We start from the raw sequence: 16,328 nt of genomic DNA on the forward strand, positions 1-16,328 counted from the left end.
CCCCACCGTATTACGCAAGCCAACAGGCTTTTGAATACACCAGCGGCTCTTGTGGACAACACACGCACCACTCACTCCCCGTTCAAAACAATAACAGCGTCACCAGCAGCTCGTCTTCCCTCGCTCAACTTAGCATCAAAACACCGTGCAATGTCGTCTAGCATTGCTAAGAAGACCAGGAAGTCTTTTACTCTTGAAGTCACGCAGACTTTATTAAGAAGGCTGGTGAGACTGTATCTTCCTTGCAAGCTAAAAGAACCACCTGAACTCGTGACTGCAATGGATAAAATGGAAAGCCTTGTGGAAATGTGGTACAATGATGCACCCTTTGTTTACATTCCACAGGATGCCGGTTAGTGTCTTTCCCGTTTCTCTCTCCTTCCCTTCATAAATTTAAAATCATCAACATTTTAAAGTTAGATACATACATACATTAGTGTACATTGTAATGGCTTAAATTAAATTTTTACTTTCATTAAACCTTTCACTGTACTATGATGCACCTTCGCTTTGTTTACTCTCAATGGAAGTTCAAGTCAGGGGTTAAACTTGTTATAATCGATTCGCTTAACGAAATTTCGCTTAATGAAGGGTTTCTTAGGAACGTAACCCCTTCATTAAGCTGAGGTTGCCTGTACTTTGTTGTAGTGTTTGATTCCCTTGGTTTCCATCTGAATACCTTTGTTCCATTTCTCTTCCTACTACATTCTTCAGCACTGTCAGAAACAAAACCATTGCTTGCTTTCTTTGCTTCCAGCTGAATAAAATCACATCATCTTTCAAAGAAAATGTGGTGGTCCTTTCTGCTAGGAGAGGTATTACTATTACTCTGATTATAATGCACCACTACTTCTCTTCACCTTTCAGGTACCTTATATGGGAGTTTTGTAAGCAGTTTCCTTTGCTATCATGTATCATCTAAAATGACAAGAAAAAAATGTTTTCCTTTGCAGTCAGGCAGCACTGCAAGAAGTCTGAAAATGCTACTAAGGCTGGTCCATTATCATGAAGAATTGGAGGCCAATCCTTTAACCTTATCGTGTAAGCATCAGCTATGATGCTTTCACTTCCAAATCTTTCCCAAAAAATATTAATTGCCTTTGTATAACTGTTACCCTTGGAATTAAACTACAGTGGTACCTTGGAGTACGAACGGTTTTGAGTACGAACAACTTGTATAACGAACAAAAAAAAAGTATTTAGCCAAATGGTACTTCCGGCTGCTGCAGCAAGCCAGCAACAGTCATCGTCACCTCATAATAAACATCATGGACCATCGCACGCCTCTCAGAAATTTTGAAATCATCTTACAGGTAAACAAAACCTTAAAATGCATATGTGTATATAACATTTTCTGCTTAGAAATGCATGTTCTCTTACCTCTTTCAATATTTACAGAAAGTCTTGTTACACCCTGGATACGTATTTGCACTATATGCACAGGGTACACCGGTGTACTAATAGTTTTTAATGCTCCATACTACAAAACACCATCTCAGGAACGCCAAGTTGCCATCTGCTGTTAACGTGTTAACATAATGAAAGAAATAAGAGGACAATAACCTAAAATTTGGTGTGGGGTCATCATAGTAAACACAGGGCCGTCGAGGAGGGCTGTCATGAGGGGCCGTCGTGGTCAGGGGCCATCTTGACCAGGAGATGTTGATGCTTGTTTCTGACCCCGAAGTTGAATTTTCATATTACAATTTGCTTACTTCCCTGATTTATTTTCCATAATGAATGCAGTATATCAAAGAAAAACTTATTGGCTTAAATAAGAGTGTGCGGTGCTGGCTTGATGGAGTCACTTGAGGATGTGGTGACGCTTGTTTCTGACCACGAGAAGTTGAATTTTCATTATATTACATTTTGCTTACTTTCCTGCTTTATTTTCCTATCTTTTATAGTTATAGCATAAATGTAGTAGTATATATAGTAATAGTATTAAAAGAATAAGAAATTGGGTGGAAAATATAATTTTTTTGGTCTTGGGAGGTGATTTGGAACGAATTATAATTACACTCGACCCTCGAAACAACGGACCTGCCATCAACGGATTTCGGAAACTACGGACAAATTCTGGAGTCCGGTTTAATCTACGGACGAATATTAAAATACGCGCGATTGTCCGTTCCCGGCAAATTATTGTCCGGTAGGTGGCGGGTCGGTCACGTCATCAGCTGTTAGCCACCATGTTTTATCTTCAGTCCGTGCGTTTTCAACCAACAGCGTTAATATTCATTAAACTGACCATGCTCATGTCATCTATTTCAGGTTATTTGTTGTACTTAATGCTTTGTAATACTGCTTAAATGATTTCTTAATGATTACACAGTATTTTACATACATTTTATAGAGTTTTTTACGTACTTTTGCAAAGAACTGACTTTTACAATCTACGGACAAGGTCGTGCACGCATTTGTCCGTTGTTTTTAGATTCGAGTGTACTTCCATAAGAATACATGTATTTTGATGCTTTGGAGTAAGAATTCCCAGCAAACCAGAAGACAGCGGCCCTCCGTAGGCTTAACATATGTCATACCAGCGGCCCGACAGCGACAAATTACGTGGGGCCGCCGTCACCCATGTTCATAGGTTCTACGGAGGCCCGCTAACAGCGGGCCAGTGCAGTTATGTCTGCCATTAACCGCCCACTTATATATAGTAATATAATGCATTTTACATGAATATACCTGATGATTAAATGAAAGAAGCATTCATGTACATAAGTTTATTTTTACAAGATCTTTAGCTATCACAATTGAGTGTACATTAGAGAGTTGATGCCATTGACAAGTGAGAAAAGACATTTATACTTCATTAACATTACCAGATTTAACTATATATATATATATATATATATATATATATATATATATATATATATATATATATATATATATATATATATAGATAGATAGATAGATAGATAGATAGATAGATAGATTACCTTAATTAGAAACTGAAGAAAAATAAGCTAAAATCACATTCAAGCTTTTAAGGACCTTATAAACTTTTTCTTGTATGGTGAGGGAGTTTCCGAGCAAAACAGTGGAAATTCAAATAAGATAATTCTCCTAAAAAGTAATTAAATTATTATTTTTCCTTGCTACAAAAAGGAAGGAGATTCCTGACCCTCTATCCTAGCCCTTGTCATCCTTCCTTACAGAGAATACAAAGATACATATTCTTACTCCTTATGCCTCAGTGATAACACCTAGCTTATATTATTACTTGTGTATTTACTACCTTCAATCTGAGGAAACTTCATATATTAATTTTTTCATATCTTATCCATAAATCATACCCTCAAGACCAAAGATTAACTCTGTTCAAAGTATAGCTTATGAACCAACTGGCAGAGAACTTAAAACAATACTGAACAACTAACACACACACACCCGCACACACGCGTAGTGTAGTGGTTAGCACGCTCGACTCACAATCGAGAGGGCCGGGTTCGAATCCCAGCGCGGCGAGGCAAATGGGCAAGCCTCTTAACCCCTTCAATACGGTGACGCCTATGTAGGCATCAAGGAGGCCCAGTAGCATATACGGTGACGCCTACGTAGGCGTCATATTTCTTTTCTGAGCTTTCTTCAGTTCAATTGTCCTGTATAATGTGTTGGATACCAACTACACACGCCGTATGCTGTCCTTAAAATCCTAGTGCTCCTCCCACCATCCTTGTCTCCACCAATCACTAAAGATAAGCTACATTTACCTAATTGTAACATACGGGAAAAGAGCTATGCTCGTGTTGTCCCGTCTCCATATCTATTAATGTCCAGCTTTTTCTTAAAATCATGAATATTCCTTGCGTTGACCACTTCCACGTCTAAACTATTCCATGCTTCCACCCTTCTATGAGGGAAGCTATATTTTTTCACATCTCTCCTATAAGTGGCCATTTTTAGTTTTTTCCCATGCCCTCTCGACATTCTTTCATTCCACATACACAGATCTTCCCTATCCATTTTTTCCATGCCAATCATCACTCTGTATATTGCTATCAGGTCTCCCCTTTCTCTTCTGTTTTCCAGGGTCGGAAGTTGCATTCTTTTCAGTCTGTCTTCATAAGTCAAATCTCTTAAGTCAGGCACCATTTTCGTTGCAGCCCTCTGTACTTTCTCTAGTTTCCTTATGTGTTTCTTTAAGTTCGGAGCCCACTGTATTGTTGCATATTCAAGCCTCGGTCTTATCATTGCAGTAATTATTTTCTTCATCATTTCTTCATCTAAATATACGAACGCCACTCTTATTTTCCTCAATAGTTCAATACTTCTCCAATTATTTTGTTTATATGTCTCTCTGGCGATAGGTCATTGGTAATTGTCACCCCAAGGTCTTTTCTTCATGACTGGTTTTTATGTCTTCATTTCCTATCTTGTACATACTCCTGATTCTTCTTTCACTCTTGCCAAACTCTATTTTCTTGCATTTTGTCGTGTTGAACTCCATTTGCCATGTACAGCTCCATTTCCATATTCTGTCCAAGTCTTCCTGGAGTAGTTCGCAATCTTTGTCACATCTCACTTTTCTTAACAATTTTGCATCGTCTGCAAATAGGCTCACATAACTGGACACCCCATCCACCATGTCATTTATGTAGAATGAACATTACTGGTGCCAACACTGATCCCTGTGGAACTCCACTCTCCACCAATCCCCATTCTGATGGTCTGTCCTTAATTATTGTTCTCATTTCTCTTCCTACCAAAAGTCTTCCATCCATTTTAGTAAACTGCCATGCACTCCTCCTACCATTTCAAGTTTCCAGATCAGTCTCCGGTGTGGTACCTTATCAAAGGCCTTTTTTAAATCCAGATATATTCCATCAGCCCAACCATCTCTTTCCTGTATTACATCTATCACCCTCGAATAGTAACATATCAGGTTTGTCGTGCATGAACGCCCTTTTCTAAAACCAAATTGACACTCACAAAGTATGTCATTTTTCTCCAAGAAGTCTGTCCATCTATTCTTCACCACCCTCTCACACATCTTAGCTACCACACTTGTAAGTGACACTGGTCTATAGTTCAATGGGTCTCTCTTGTTACCTGATTTATAGATTGGGACAATGTTAGCTCTTTTCCAGTCTTGGGGCACTACACCTTCCCTTAATGAGGCATCAATTACTTCACAAACTTTTTCTGCCAATTGCTCCCTGCATTCTCTTAAAATCCATCCTGATACCCCATCAGGTCCCACAGCTTTTCTCACTTCTAAACTCCCCATCATGTTCTTGATCTCCTCCACAGTTACTTGAAACTCCTTCATAATCCCTTTCTGTTCCATTACCAGTGGTTTGTCAAAAGCAGTCTCCTTTGTGAATACCTTCCGAAAGCATCCATTCATAGCCTCTGCCATTTCCTGGGATCTTCACTGCATACTCCATTTACTTCTAAACTTTCAATACTTTCTCTATTTTTGATGTTGTTGTTCACATGTCTGTAAAAAGCCTTGGTTGGTCTTTACATTTATCAATTATATCCTTTTCTTGTTTCTTTCTTTCTTCTCTTCTAATCAACACATATTCATTTCTTGCTCTTTTGTAACTTTCCCACTGCTTAATCCGTCTTTTCCTTCTCCACCTCTTCCATGCATCCTCTTTTCTTGTTCTAGCCTTTTCACATCTATCGTTAAACCAGTCCTGCTTTCCAACTTCTCGATGTTGTCTTATTGGTACAAATTTTTCTCACCTTCTTTGTATATTTTTATAAATTCCTTCCACTTTTCATTTGCTCCTTAGCACTCTTGAATTTCATCCAATTTGTCTCTTGAAAGAATTTCTTTAGGTTTCCAAAATCTGTCTTGGCATAATTCCATCTTCCCCTTTATATTCTTCATTTCTTCTAGATTTCTCTTCGTCTATCACCTTGAACTCCAAAACTGCATGATCACTCTTTGCTAAAGGGCACTCCACCCTCATCTCCTCAATGACCATTGGCTCTGTACTAAAGACCAAGTCCAGTCTTGACGATGCTCCCTCTCCTCCAAACCTAGTATCTTCTTTGACCCACTGAGTTAACACATTTTCCATTGCCAGTGTCAATAGTGTATTTCCCCATGTTGTCTCTGATCCTTCCATTGACCAGTCCTCCCAACACACCTCTTTACAATTAAAATCTCCCATCATTATAGTTCGTTCACAGCCACCCAACATTTCTTCCAGACATGTTCCTGTATCACTTATCATTTCTTCATATTCCTGTACTGACCATGCATTTGTCTTAGGTGGTACGTACACCACTATGTAGTGCCTCTTTTTCCTTCATTAGTTTCTGCTCTGATCTTTAGCACTTCTGCCTTTCCCATACCTTCTTTCACTTGATCCACCTTTATATCTTTTTAACCAGCAACATCACTCCTCCTCCCATCTTACCTGCTCTATTTCTTTTCCAAACATTATATTTCCTTCTCCAACCATCATCAGGTCTTCTCCTCTCTCAGTTTTGTTTCAGTAAGACCCACAATATCTGGGTTCTTGTCCTCAAGTAATCGTTGAGTTCTAAAATCCCCGATATCACTCCATTTATGTTGGAATACATTACATTCCGCTCATACGTAAGTTTCTTTAGTCCTTTCTTGCTGTACTTTTCTGGGTTATGAACCACTTCCTCAGTCTCATATCCAAGATTCTCCAGAAAAACTCTTTCTTCTCCTCTTCTGTCCTCTCCATTTTTTTTCAAAGCCTCCTTTCTCAACTCATTTAACATTTCTCTTTCCTTTTCACCGAGATCTCTTCTCAACCAAATCTTCCTTGTTGTTTCCTGCTGGGCTAGCCTCCATGACTTCTCCACCAATTCATCTACATCCACCTTGTGTCTAAAATTACCCAATGGCATAGACTGTTCCCATCTTTCTCTCTCTCTCTCTCTCTCTCTCTCTCTCTCTCTCTCTCTCTCTCTCTCTCTCTCTCTCTCTCTCTCTCTCTCTCTCTCTCTCTCTCTCTCTCTCTCTCTCTCTCTCTCTCTCTCTCTCTCTCTCCTACCTATCTCCCTCCCATCTCCTTTCCTTCCCCTCTCCTCTCGAAAGATAAGTTACATGCGTCCCGCCTTGTAACATTCGTGAAAACACACACACACACACACACACACAAGTATGCTTATAACAGATGGCAAGAGGGACATTAATATTATAACAGTATACATACCACCCAGAACCAGTGCTTGGGAATATGAATAGTACCAAATGGTGATGAGAAATACTCTAGACAGAATGAAGCAAGAACTCAACAGAAAGGATAGAGTGATGATAGTTGGAGACTTTAATTGCAAAGAAATAGTGTGGGAAGACTACGAAGTGGTGAATGGTGGTGAGTGGGCAGAAGAATTGTTAAAGGTAGCAACAAATAACTTGATGGCACAGTGGGTGAGATCACCAACAAGGTGCAGGGGACAAGATGTTGCAGCAAGGTTGGATTTGGTATTTACCAGGGAATCTCTAAAAGAGGAAATTGAACATGAAAGTCCCTTGGGAAAAAGCGATCATGATGTCCTAAGCTTTGAGCTGGATACAGAATTATGCACGAATAAGATTGTGGAACGCAGGGAGGAAAAATTAAATTATACTAGGGCAAATTATAACCCTATAAGGGAGTTCTTTAATGAAATTGACTGGTCCGTGGTATACCAGGAAAGAGATATGCAATTGAAGTACGATAAAGTTATAGATTTGTATAACTCTGCTGTGAAAAAGTTTGTGCCATATTACAGGAAGGGACTTTAAATAATAAACAGTGGTTTAATAGAAATTGTGAAGAAGCAAAAAGAACAAAGAAAAGGCATGGAAGAAACTTAAGAAAACAGTGATGTATTATCAAGGAAAGCTACAAAACAGCAAGGAATAGATATGTTGAAGTAAGGAGAACAGCACAGAAGGAATATGAACACAGGGTGGTGGAAAACTGTGATAGTGACCCAAAATGTTTTACAAATTCATAAATGGAAAACTAAATAAAAGGGAGGCAATAGAAAAGGTAAAAAACGGGAAGAAGTATATGAAGATGCTGGAGAGATAGCTGAAATTTTGAACGACAACTTTTGCAAAGTGTTTACAAAGGAGGAGCATTTTATGGGAGGAAGGCCTACGGAAATAAAGCAAATGCAGGACATCATGGTTACTAAGGAAGACGTAAGGAAAATTATAAGCAATCTGGATATTAATAAATCAATGGGGCCTGATGGCATATCTGGGAGGTTGCTAAAAGAATGTAAGGATCAATTGTTGAACCCCATATTTGATATTGTGGATACCTCCATACGAACAGGATTAGTCCCGAAAGAGTGGAAAAGAGCTGACATTGTGCCTATATATAAGAATGGTAGTAGAATGGAACCGCTAAATTATAGACCAGTATCGTTGACTAGTATATTGTGCAAGGTATGTGAAGAAGTAATTAAAGCTAAGTGGAGTGAGTATCTAGAAAGTGAAAACATTCTGAGTGAAAGGCAGTTTGGTTTCAGAAAAGGAAGATCGTGTGTATCCAATTTATTATGTTTTTATTCAAGAGTGACTGACATACTGCAACATAGAGAGGGATGGGTGGATGCTATCTACCTGGACTTGAGAAAGGCCTTTGATAAAGTACCACACAATAGACTGATGTGGAAACTAAAGATGACTGGAGGAGTAAATGATAAACTAGCAAAATGGATGGAAAATTACTTAATGGGAAGAGAAATGAGAACAGTGGTGAGAGGAAGAAGTCCGAGTGGAAGAAGGTAACCAGTGGAGTTCCACAAGGGTCAGTGCTGGGTCCCATCATGTTTTTGATTTATGTTAATGATATGCCAGTAGGAATTGACAGTTATATGAACATGTTTGCGGACGATACTAAAATTATGAGGAGAGTAAAGAATGTGGAAGATTGTAACAAGTTACAGGAAGATCTTGATAAAATATATGAGTGGAGTAAAGAGTGGCAGATGGAATTTAATATAGACAAGACCCATGTTATGAAAATGGGAAGAAGTAGATACAGACCAAACTGGGATTACAGACTGGGTGATGAGAAAATTAAAGAGACCAATGAGGAGAAAGACTTAGGAGTAACCGTGCAAAACACTTTGTCACCGGAGAAACACATTAATAAGATTTTTTGGAAAACATACAACATGCTTCAAAATATTGGCCTTGCATTCCACTACCTAGATGAAGGAATGATGAAGAAGATATTATGCACCTTAATAAGACCTCAGCTAGAATATGCAGCATGTGTCTGGTCACTGCATATGAAGAAAAATGTGAAGAAGGTACAAAGGCTGGCAATAAGGATGGTACCAGGACTCAGGGAGTTAAACTATGAGGAAAGACTGAGGAAGCTGGGGCTGATCACATTAGAAGAGAGAAGAACAAGAGGAGACATGATAACTATGTATAAATTGGTGAACAAGATTGACATACTGGATAGAGAGTTGATAAAGGTGACCACAAGTAATTATCTCCGAGGACATGGGAAAAAGCTAATAAAGGATATCTGTCTAAATGATGTGAGAAAATACAGTTTCCCGCATCGTAGCATTGATAAGTGGAATAAACTGAGCAGTCATGTCGTTGACGCGGTGTGTGTCAATCAGATGAAAGAGAGATTTGACAGGAATGGACAAGGAGACAGGACACAGAGAGCTTAGCTCAGGCCCTGTAATACACAAATAGGTAAATACAAATAGGTAAATAAACACACACACACACACACACAAATACAAAAACAACAAATTTTCTAATCTCTCTCTCTCTCTCTCTCTCTCTCTCTCTCTCTCTCTCTCTCTCTCTCTCTCTCTCTCTCTCTCTCTCTCTCTCTCTCTCGAAAGATAAGCTACATGTGTCCCGCTTGTGTCTAAAATTATTCTCTCTCTCTCTCTCTCTCTCTCTCTCTCTCTCTCTCTCTCTCTCTCTCTCTCTCTCTCTCTCTCTCTCTCTCTCTCTCTCTCTCTCTCTCTTTCTCCTGAGAGAAGCGTCCACTTTCCTCTTCGAAGGCGATATAGTAACTAAAAAATAGCAGCATAATACACAAAGACGACAAGCTTGCAAGAGTTTCCCGCTCGGGCAAGGCACTACCACCGTGATATCATACAGGCGGGCTTTTTTAACATCCGGCGCGAAGGGGTTAATGTGTAGCCCCTGTTCACCTAGCACTAAAATAGGTACGGGATGTAACTCGAGGGGTTGTGGCCTCGCTTTCCCGGTGTGTGGAGTGTGTTGTGGTCTCAGTCCTACCTGAAGATCGGTCTATGAGCTCTGAGCTCGCTCCGTAATGGGGAAGACTGGCTGGGTGACCAGCAGGCGACCGAGGTGAATTACACACACACACACACACACACACACACACACACACACACACACACACACACACACACACACACACACACACACACACACTCTTTGACAATACTGTACATGATGTGTAGCTATAAAAATTACTTCCTTGATGCAGAACAATTAATATTCTTTCACTAATATAATTCTCAGTAACAGCAGTATTAATCATTTCCATGAAAACAAACATTAATAAATGACTCATTTCTTTGTGCTGGTGTTAGTGCAAAAATACTGTTATCTATCCTGAATTTTATTCCTAAACTCAGTGTTCACATAATTAATACCATAATTATCCTATCCCTACATCCTACATAAAGAGTAATTATAAAAAATAAATAAGTAAAATATATAAATAAAAGTGGCTCTCATTAAAGCAATGCTGTCTGCAACATTTTATTAACTATTGAATGTGCTGGTGAAATATTACAGCAAAGAGAAAGAAATTAAGATAAAGGTATTTATAAATGGGGAGAAGGCATGTAAATAGACCGACTCGGGGCTATGTGGGATGTGATAAGGTGTGCATATGGAGTAGGCAGATCATTAAGAGGTGTGGAAGCACTTCAAAGGGATACAGGTGCATGTCAAGGTGAATGGAGAAGTGGCATGACAGCTTCAGGATACATGGAGAAAGGAAACTGGAATGTGTGGTGTCACTGTGGCATGGAAGCCTGGCATGGTACCAGTAAACTGAGTATTTTATGATGCATTAAGGTACACATGAGAGAGAGAGAGAGAGAGAGAGAGAGAGAGAGAGAGAGAGAGAGAGAGAGAGAAAACTTTAAAATATGCAATGCCAGCAAGTCTAAGCAGTATCACTTCTCTAACAACTTCTTGCATCTCTCCTCTGACGGCCTCCATCTCGATCCCTGGCTGTTCAAAACCACTCCTTCATTACTTTTTCAATTGAGGCAGCTGTTGCACTCTTGTGCTCTGCATTCTTGCAGACACTTTCTGGTAAAAAAGAAATCTGCCTTTAATTCAGTAAATTTAAATGTACTCAAATTTGAAATGTAAGGAGTTAGAAATGAGTAATTCTATTACATTACAGTCCAGCATACGAAAGGCCTCTTTCAATGTTTACTTGTTCTAAGTGAGATCACTACTAGCCTATGACTGCATCATGAAGCACTTACTAATTATAGTATCCTTCAACTTCATTGTGCAAAAGCTCTGTTTCATTCCTTTGCCACACCAATTAAAGTGGATGGCCAGGGAGTTGGACACTGTGTGTCGCAGAATGTGCCTCACTGTGTCTGGCAGGCCTGATCCACCTATTACACACAGACTGGCAATCTGAAAGAGTGGAAACTTTGCAGTAGTATGCAAGTGAAGGATGCATGGAAAACTGTACAGCACCACATTCACTTTGAGTTCACATCATAGGCCAAAAATGTATGTGGTTCTAGTGTCAAGGGTTACTACCAGCAAGTCTTTTTTTTTTTTTTTTTTTTTTTTTTATACCATGTGGGGTTTTCACGGGAATTTATGGGCTAAAGGGGATACTTTTTTGGGGTACCTCCTATTTCAAAGCCCACCCGCTAGGAAACCATTGCCCCGAGTGAGGAAACCCAACCTACACTCGGACCGTGGACCGGATTCGAACCTGTGTGCTTGGAGACCTCTCAGACCCCAAAGCACGCATGGTTCCACTGTACCACGGCGGCGACTAGTTTGTCAAAACTGCAAATTAAATAAAGTTTGACCTATATTTACAAAAACCTGCACCTATTTCTACTGCAATTTGAAGGATTCAATAACAAATAGTAACTGTTCACAAAACTTACAACTTTTTTCTCTAGGTCAGGATCCATCAGTTTGGTTTCAAGGGCATCCATATCTTGGATTTCCTTCACTGGGAATTGAATACCCTCAGGTACTGCTTGATCTTGTTCCTGCACACTGTGGTGTCTGAGGATAGTATTCAGCTTGGTGGAGTGGGAATGCAGTATAGTGCGTAATTCTTCCAACGCCATAAAAATTCTTGCATCTCGAGCTGTAATATCAAACACACATTACTTATGAGCACATAATAACCTGTAATACCAAGCTATTAACATATAATATCTGCAAAATACTAGTCACAACCCAAAACGAGCATACTTGTACTGCATTTCAAGTTAAATGCAATAAGTTACCTATAATAGTGTTAAGTAACTTCAAAAGAAGAAACTGCATTACTGTTTACATTTAGACTTTCAGGCTGTGGTGGCTGTGACACAATACAGCTCAGTACAGATGGTCTAGGTGGAACTGGTCTTGCACGCTGGCCTTCAGATATTACCTCCACATCCCTGTTCCTGTTGGAAACCTTTGTCTTAGCTCTTGAACTACTAAAGCAGTCCTCTTCAGAACTTTCATGGTCAGTGTATCTGCTAGGAGATCTGGAAAAAAAAGGTGGAAATAAATAATAAACACAATCTGGAACATTCACATGCATGTGTATGAGCACACGCAAGCTAGCTAAATAGTGATGCAGCTGAACACATAGGTATATAAATACACACACACCCTCTCTCTCTTTCTCTCTCTCTTCACACAAATTAATTTTTCTTTTATTGCAAAAACACACCTATCTCCTCCTTTTTGAACAACGGATACTGACATCATCCTCAGAATCTTCTGTCTGCAGGTCAGAATGATACGTAGCGGTTGTCAACTTTCATCTTGCTCTCTCATATGTATCTGTGGATCCATTTAGTATATATTATTCCTATTATCATTGGTTACCATACAGTACCTCGTCTTTCACTTGCCTCAAGTTAGTGACAGGTTATTTAATAAAGTTTTGGGGAAATCTGCCACGAAAGAATTAAGTACGTACTATATTCTTATGTAATTTGCTTATTTATAATTTGCCTATAAATAATGTAATTAAATAAGTGAAAGACACAAATACATATTAAAACAAGTGAATATGGTGCAACAGGATACTCACATCAATAGCACAATAAGACACAACGGACACAGACAAGCACAGATATCGCAGATGATGAACACAACAGACAAGGACACACACAAGTCCCAGGTGATGAACCAACAGACTGGATGCCACACTGTTCTGTGAAGTACAACTGATAATATCAAATAGGTCTAGAAGTGGCTAGTAAAATTAGCATAAAATTAACTAAATGGAATGATATAAAGAACTGTGACTACTCCTATTGTTATCAATCTATGCATTACATAGCTATAGCAAAACCCTTGTGAAGCCAAAAGTGTATATATACTGTACATGATTCATACATGATTTTAACAGAATACTTCATTCATTCTGTACTTGGTGAATTTCTGTTGTGGACAGCCGTGTCTATTCGTATTGAGGAATGGTATGGAGGCCACACTGCTTCATCTTTGCTAACTAGCCATGATGAAGGGATGACAGCTACATAATTTGTCTTAAGGAATTCTACCAAAAGAAATCTTTCAGCCATCTGTTGTAAAAAAAAAAAAAAAACACACACAAAAGTGCCTTTTATAACAAAATGCAACCCTAAATAAATAAAGAAAAAAGTAGACACTGACATACATCTCCAGCACCACAGCCCCAACTTGTGCATCATTCATGGTCTATTAAACTGGTGAATCAGTGGAATTACAACAAAGACATCAGTCTTATAAGGTAGCATTACATATTTGCATATGATTTCTGACAGTGGAGCAATATCAAGCCTTCCTCTAAGATGTGATACCTTGTAAATACCCAAATCCGATGAACTTAGTGGGCTCATAAAGAAAGGATATATTAGTGAAAGATTCAAACAGTATCATCACTTGCCTTCCATCCTTTCTAACCAGAATGTTCTTTATCAGACCTATATTTAACCCCACCTTCACACAGTTATCTCCAGAATCTATTGAAAACTGCAGTTTCTTGTAAGTGACCTTGAACTGATAAAAATTATCATCACCCTGGTAATGGTCCATTATTATGCAGGTGCTTGGGAACCTCTATATGTACATGCTTTTTTATTTCTGCTGACAAAAGAGCATTCATTTCCTCATGAAGTCTACAGATCACTTGTTGGACAGGAAAGTTAGGTTTTCGCAACTTGGCTTTCAACTTTCCGAGGAAATTTTCAAATGGAAAGGCTGAGAAGCTATCCAGTGGACCAAAGTTTGCTACATCACCAGCTAAATGTGAAAGCCCATGAACATTATAAACTAACATATCTGCACCATATATCCTGCCAAAGTCTTGCACAAAGGTACACAATAATTCATGGGCATATTGGGAATGTGTAGTGTGATAGAATGGACTTGCAAGACAGTAAATGCCAACAAAAAGATCCAAAAAGTTTTGATATTTGTCATCAACCAATTTGTATTTTAAAACAATTGGTCCACTGTATAGCAGAAACTGCCAGTATTCAGTTGCTTTCCATCTATCTACTTCTGCAAGTAACCTGCATTTTTCTGGGAAATTCTGAGGGCAGATATTTCCTGCACTTTAGTAAGTCCTCTGATATTTTTTGTATGACATTACCTCCAACTCTACACTTATTTCCCACAGGTCCTCTTATCCATAGCCCAATAAGCTTTCTTGTTACTCCTAAGCAAACAAGGTGCATGTAATCATATGAAAACTGGCTAACCATTCCAATTCCAAGCTCTAATAAAGGTGATCTAGTACAGTGGTGTTCTTCATCAGCCAAGCTTTTGAAGTTATCATCTGTACGGAGTGAGGCATTAAGGGATGGAAATGTTACTTTACTCTTCCACACACCTCTTTGGATGAATTTTTCACAGCCATAGTATGAATTATGACCTCTCTCTAACTTGTTTGACAAATGATCTTGCTGGTGTATCACAAACAAAGGATGATACCTGAACTTGAAGCTTGTTTCCATCAATTTCTATGCCATTCTCAGTGATTATTTTCATTTCAGTAACAAAATCCTTTAGATATTCTGAAACATTCCCTGGTTTATGGCTGCCACAATATAATGCTATGATAAATGGTTCACTCTCAACTGGATGACTAACTCTTGCTAATATGGGCTAAAACTGGCTGTTTGATCTCTTAAATAAAGGCAGACCATCTACATTAATTTGAAGTACTATGTATTTACCTAGTTGTAGTTTTACAGGGCCTGGGCTTTATGCTCGTGTGGCCCCGTCTCCATATCTACACTTATCTAATCTTACTTTAAAAGTACGCACACTCGTTGCAGACACTACTTCTTCATTTAAACTGTTCCACGTCTCAATACATCTCTGCGTGAAACTATATTTTTTAATATCTCTCAGACATTTCCTTTTCTCAGCTTTTTACTGTGTTCATCTTTCAGTGTTTTTGTTGTTAACTTATGTTAAATAATCATCATGACCTGAAATTTCAAAAGCTGAATCTGTAACATCAGAATCACTTCCAGATGAACACTGTTGTTGACAGGGCAAATCATAATGATGCTGTTCATAACAGCTTACTCCTTCCTGACCCTGTTCATCATCCTCACAGTCTGGCCCAGAAATTTTTTGATGTATTTCACTAACATGACAAACTGTGGAATTCTCAGTAGTATTCTGTCGGTCAGAACCACTATAATCTGCTTGTGCTTGTCGTTTAACATCTTGTTTGTCTCTTGCTTCACGCAAATATTCTAAATGAACTGAAACCTGCTGCTTAATTCTCCTTCGTTTGCTCCAATAAGACAGTTCTCCCTCCATGCCACCAATTGTACTTGCCAGCTAAGCCTCACGAACCACAAACTGACCTCTGTGCACTTAAGCTACATTGACATTAATTCTACTGCTAGGAATACTTGCCTTTTAAGGAGGAAAGGTGATAAGAAGGAAGAACAGCGAGCAGGACAGCAGGCTGGTAGGCAGACAGGCACAGATTTCCCGCGCCACTGTCCATCCCATGGTGCCGATGCCAAACGCCAGGGACGGTGTCTTTTCTTCCCATTAGGTTCACTTGACACAGCATAAGCATTTAAACAGTAATTCTGAATGCAAAATGTAATTTCAAAAACAATTTTGCCCTAACTGGCACAAG

At 39.0% G+C, this 16,328-nt stretch overlaps 1 protein-coding gene across 7 annotated transcripts; it reads right to left on the reverse strand.

The window, feature by feature from the left end:
* Positions 1-10,707: 10,707 nt before the first annotated feature.
* Positions 10,708-13,390, reverse strand: LOC123517461. Of its 7 annotated transcripts, none has more exons than XM_045277546.1 (6): positions 13,266-13,390; positions 12,933-13,012; positions 12,612-12,711; positions 12,115-12,323; positions 11,464-11,623; positions 10,708-11,281 (listed from the first exon to the last, which is right to left on the reverse strand). In XM_045277546.1, exons 4-6 carry the CDS (start codon positions 12,301-12,303, stop codon positions 11,205-11,207), a joined length of 426 nt encoding a protein of 141 aa, XP_045133481.1. In that variant the 5' UTR covers positions 12,304-12,323; positions 12,612-12,711; positions 12,933-13,012; positions 13,266-13,390; the 3' UTR covers positions 10,708-11,204. The 7 variants fall into 7 exon arrangements, with proteins under 7 accessions (XP_045133481.1, XP_045133476.1, XP_045133479.1 ...); XM_045277541.1 differs by having other exon boundaries at positions 12,466-12,711; XM_045277544.1 differs by having other exon boundaries at positions 12,516-12,627; positions 12,900-13,012.
* Between the last annotated feature and the right edge of the window lie 2,938 nt (positions 13,391-16,328).

The sequence above is a fragment of the Portunus trituberculatus genome, chromosome 42 (assembly GCF_017591435.1).
Source record: "Portunus trituberculatus isolate SZX2019 chromosome 42, ASM1759143v1, whole genome shotgun sequence".
Lineage (NCBI taxonomy): Eukaryota > Metazoa > Arthropoda > Malacostraca > Decapoda > Portunidae > Portunus > Portunus trituberculatus.